This window comes from Apaloderma vittatum, unplaced genomic scaffold (assembly GCF_000703405.1).
Source record: "Apaloderma vittatum isolate BGI_N311 unplaced genomic scaffold, ASM70340v1 scaffold20554, whole genome shotgun sequence".
NCBI lineage: Eukaryota > Metazoa > Chordata > Aves > Trogoniformes > Trogonidae > Apaloderma > Apaloderma vittatum.
Window position 1 is genome coordinate 13,893 of NW_009713472.1, and position 4,677 is coordinate 18,569.

The window sequence follows — 4,677 nt, forward strand, 5'->3', positions numbered from 1 at the left end:
CAAAAAATCCCCCCACATTAGCAGATGTTATCAGTGGTACCACTACTTCTAAGAAACAGCATGTCCTTACCAAAAAGATTGCAAGAATGTTTGTGGCCGAGGACCTAAGGTACTTGCTACAGAGATGTGAGATCAGAGGTCAGCTCAATCCTGCAACATAAAGGTGGCAAACCTGGGTCACAGCAGAGCAGCAGCACGTTGGGGTGTGTGGATTTGGGGAGAGGGATGGGGCTGCCGAGGGAGGAGGATGCAGGACTGGGCTGAGCCGCTGTGCCCAGCTGGCCCGGGAGCTTACCTGGCAGCAGCCCTGCCCCTCTACACCACCTGCAAGGCCTGAAGTGAAAAGCTGCTGCTGATGCCGCAGTGAAGATTTGGTAGGGAGAAAAAGTAAGCCAGCAACAAAGCAAGACAAAAATAAACAAAATAAAAAATTCACAAAGCTGCCTTAAAGAAATGAACAACACAAATATGGAAGAGAAGAAAATAAAAGAGCAGTAGGAAAAACACGTCTGCCAACGGCCCTCCCTGGGGAGTGCTGCCAAGAGCCTCCGAGGGACACGATGCCCGGGCACTGCCCATCAGCTCGAGGGGCACTGTCCTGGCCTGGGACCTAAAAGATGCCTGGGAGGTCCTGCTTGCCCAGAAGTCCATCACCCGCCAGAACCTGTTCTACAGTCCTGAACACAAACATCCCACTGCTGTCCACAGGCAACGTCCCCTCAGTGTCTCCAGGTGACAGCAGGAGCATCTGTTGCCGTAGAGGATCCAGCCCAAGGCCCTGCACGACTCCTGGCCCTGAAAATCTCAGCAGTGATTGCTCAGCTGGTTCAGATGGAGCTGCTGGTTCAAAGGGTTTGAGTTTGCCAGCTGCAGGCAGATTTTTGCACTGGTGCTTATAGCAGGATCCTGAAAAGCAATTCACATTGACCCTCACAGGTTTCTCTCACATTCACTCAGCTCCTTCCACCACTCCTTCCCAACAGACCTGCTTCGGGTTTCACAGGTTGGGGGCTTCAGGCGTGATAAAGATACAACAAAAGAAAGAAAGCAAACAACATTCTTCCTGATGCCATCAATGCAGAATCAACCCTATCCCAGAGGAAACCAGAGGTCATTTCTGTTGCTGACCCCAGAGCACGCAGCCCTTGCAGATCTTTGTTTGGCCGTGCTATAAGGCAAATGACACCCAAGATCTGAGGGCAAGTCGGGTTCGTGTGGAAAGAATGGCTGCAGCCTGTGCAGAGCCTCATGCGCCAGGACCAGAGCGAGCGCGTGTCAGTGCCAGCCCTTGGGCAGGTCTCTGGGTTATGCTGCCTACCCTGCTGCCCTGCTCACGCCATGGAGACAAACCTCAGCCAGCCCCGCTGCTGGCAACGCAGGGACATCACCCAAAGACCCCGAGGAAAGGCCTGTCAGCAGGAGCATGCCTGACCCAGAGGCAAGGTTCAATCCCTCCATCCTTGCCTTCTCTGCCATGCTCAAGTTTCCATTTGGTCCATGTCAGGCCTTTACACCACGCCAGTCGTGGTGGTACTTCAACCACGGCACCACGGGCACGGGGTGACAAATTCCCGCAAATCGTTCTTTTCCCTGCACACTGCTGAGCAGAGAACTGGATCCCATGGCCCTTGGGACAGCAACGGAGAGAACATCTCCCAGGCTTGAGCCACCACTGGGAAACCAGCTCCTTACAGCTTGCCCAAGAGGGAAGCTGCAAACATCTGCTAGAGAGCAGCCTGCCACAGAGCCTGCTTGTAGGGCAAAGCCCTTGGGTTTGGGTTTGACATCTCTGGTTAGCGAGGGCTCTGTGTGCCCGTGGGCCCAAGGGCACTGACAGCACACCCTGGCCTTGGACCGGGCTTCGCAGCTCGAGGAGGTTGATCTCCCTTGTACAGGCTGGAAAATCTTGAGCTAGGAAGCTTGGTTTTGGTAACAGGACAGGTTCTTCTTCTCTTCAAGCAGGTCTTGGGAAGAAACTTTACCAAAATTGAGTGACAGACAATTCTCCCCCTCTCCCAGGCCCACTACATGGTAACTCCCCACCACTTGCAGCTGAGGAGTCAGGCCTCGGTATGGACATTTCCAGCCTCAGCCTCATCACCGTGAACTCTGATGCTCCACACTCACTCACTTTGCTCCAGTATTTCTGAGCTATGCCCATGTCCTCGGTTTGGAGGCCATCCACAGGGTAAAGGGAGGGGAAGCAGCCAGAGATCAGGTCCTCAGCAGATGTAAATCAGTGTGGTGCTAATGGGATCAGGGGAACTACACCAGCTTGCATCAGCTGGAGAATTCGGTCTCAGCATCCAGAGAAGGAGCTTGAACAGCTCCAAAGGTACGATGGGCCACAATGTCTCCATCTCCTAAATCAGTGTGATTTTATTTGTTCTCAGGTCTTCTTAGGTGGGAGAGGTCTGAACCATGGTGCAAAGAGATGTTGAGCCTGAGGTAATACGGGGGGAGAAAAGTCTGAATACTCCCAGGTTGCTTCAAGAGGATGCCAACCAGATGGCTGTGGGCAAGAAGAAGGAAACTCATCTTACCTTTGTTCTTCCTCGAGTTCTTCTTTGGTCATCGTTGACTTGTACTGGTTTCCCCTCAGCTTTCCAGGACTGTATTTAAAAGAGAACATCTCATCTGCAGCTGGAGAGGCGGAGAGACAAAGAAGAGCAACAGATCACATGAGCCAGAGACCCCCCGAAAGTGACAACCAGGAGCAGCCGGCTTGTTCCCTCGAGACGCTTGCTGACCCCTGCTCCTGCACACGCCCCCCAAACACTGTGGCCACTCCAAAACACTGTTCCTCAGCCAGCTCCAGTCGGCAGAAAGCCTGAGCAGTGGCGGGGAAGCTCCATGGATCGCAGTGGAGAGCCAAGGTGTTGCTGGCCAGAGGATGGCCAGAGGCCCGGCTGCAGCTGGCGCTGGAGACAGCGAGGACGCTGCGAGCGAGCAGCTCTGCTGGGAAGCAGATGCACGTAAATCCTACAGCACAGGAACCATATGCTGCTGCTCTCCCGGGATTCAAAGCCTTGCAGGCCCATCTTGGCTTATCAAGACATGGTAATCCTGCCCTGGTTAGCTTGCAGCATTTTCTGCTTTTCCTCTCCAGGCTTGCATTCCTCCTCCCTCCCTCTCCTTGCCCAGGGGCCCTTTCCCGTGCTTGGGGTTCACGGACGGTGCCACAAGCAGAGCTGTCCCAGCTCAGCAGCTCTCCTGCAGCTCTTGACAAAGCTTGTGTAATAAGGAGGCTCCACACTGCAAACCCTGGGGCTGCAAACATTGCTGAGCCAAGGCAGACCCAGGGGCATCAACACAGCTGGGTCCAAGTCCCTCTCTCACCAGCCAACAAACCTGAAGAGGAAACCGAGGTCTCCCTCCGCCAGGCCTGGGTGCTCTCCTGCCGGCTCACCAGCCTTAGCCCTGTGCTAATTAGAGCACCGGAGCTCACGGACTCTGAGCCAAAGCCGATCCTTTTCCAATCGGATTTTGTTCGAGCACTATTTGCTTTTAAAAACCTCTCCCCTGCTTTATCTTCCTGCAGATGCCAGAAAACAACAGGAGTGGAGGGCACTCCAAAGGGCAGCCCGCAAGGAGCAGCTCCTGTGGGTAGCTGCCTTTACTGGTTCTCTGGGGGCTGGTTATCTGCAAGCCTTTATCTCCCAAGGACTGCGGGACTCAGCTGCTTCACATCGAGCCTTTGAGCACTGCTGTTCCCACATCCACCCAGAAACATCTGCTGCGTCCCTCAGAGCCCTGGGGCTACTTCTAAGAGGTCCACAAAAGGGAGATGTGATTGTGTTATCTGCATGGCCCTGAAATACTGCACATTACACACAAACCGAATATCCCAGATGATACCTCCCAGCACCAGCAAGACCCCAAAGTGGTGAAACTCCTCTGACTTCTGTGGCAGGAGAGAAAGCCCCAACTTGTACATAACCCATGGACCCCAACCACCCAGGAAGCCCCTTCCAATCCTTGCCACTATTGCAGGCACCACGTTCGTGGTCAGCCTCTTCTTCGAACCGCCCAAATGCAAACCCCTTGGCAGCCTCTCCTCCCAGAAGGATTCAGCAGCAGCAGCAGCTTCCCTTTGTTTTCCAGCCAGTACTGCCCTTAAGGATTTTCTCCCTCCCCAAGGTCAGCTGCTTGATTTAGCGATTTCTCCAATCCCAAGCTCACGCAAGCGCTCAGCAGCTGCCAGAGCTCTCGCAGACCTTGGGGACCCCCACGCAAATCAGAGCCTCGTTTGGTAGACTGGGAAACCTGAGACCTCAAAACCGAGCTGTGCGAGGCTGCGCGGGCAGGTACGGGACAGAGAGTGGCGGCCGCTGCAAGGTCACAGCCCCTCACACACAGAGCGTGCCTGGAGTGACAGCGGCCGGCTGGGAACTCAACAGAAACCCCCTCCCTGAAGGTACCCACCCCTCCTCCCTTCTCTGCATCTCTGCATCCCCCATCTGGGAGAGCCTCCCTAGGAAGTCCTGGGGGATTACTGCTCAGTTACTGATCCGGAGCAGCTCTCTAATCCCAAAATGCCATTGGGGCTCCTGGGGGAACAACAAGGCAATTTTCACAAGTACATCATCACAAGTGTCTGAAGCGCCTCGATTCTCTGCTCCCACAAACATCTAGCTCGGCCACATCCAACTTCCCTTAGTGGGAAAACCCTCCTTA

General features: G+C 54.5%; 1 protein-coding gene across 1 annotated transcript in view; it reads right to left on the bottom strand.

Annotated features, from left to right (window-relative positions):
* MXRA7 (matrix-remodelling associated 7) overlaps window positions 1-4,677 on the bottom strand; it is a gene marked incomplete at its 5' end in the record, with an annotated part of 18,473 nt that overhangs the window by 11,837 nt on the left and 1,959 nt on the right. The window contains one exon of the mRNA XM_009868405.1: window positions 2,544-2,637. Within this exon, the coding sequence (XP_009866707.1) occupies window positions 2,544-2,637 (94 nt within the window). The remainder of the gene's footprint in view (window positions 1-2,543; window positions 2,638-4,677) is intronic.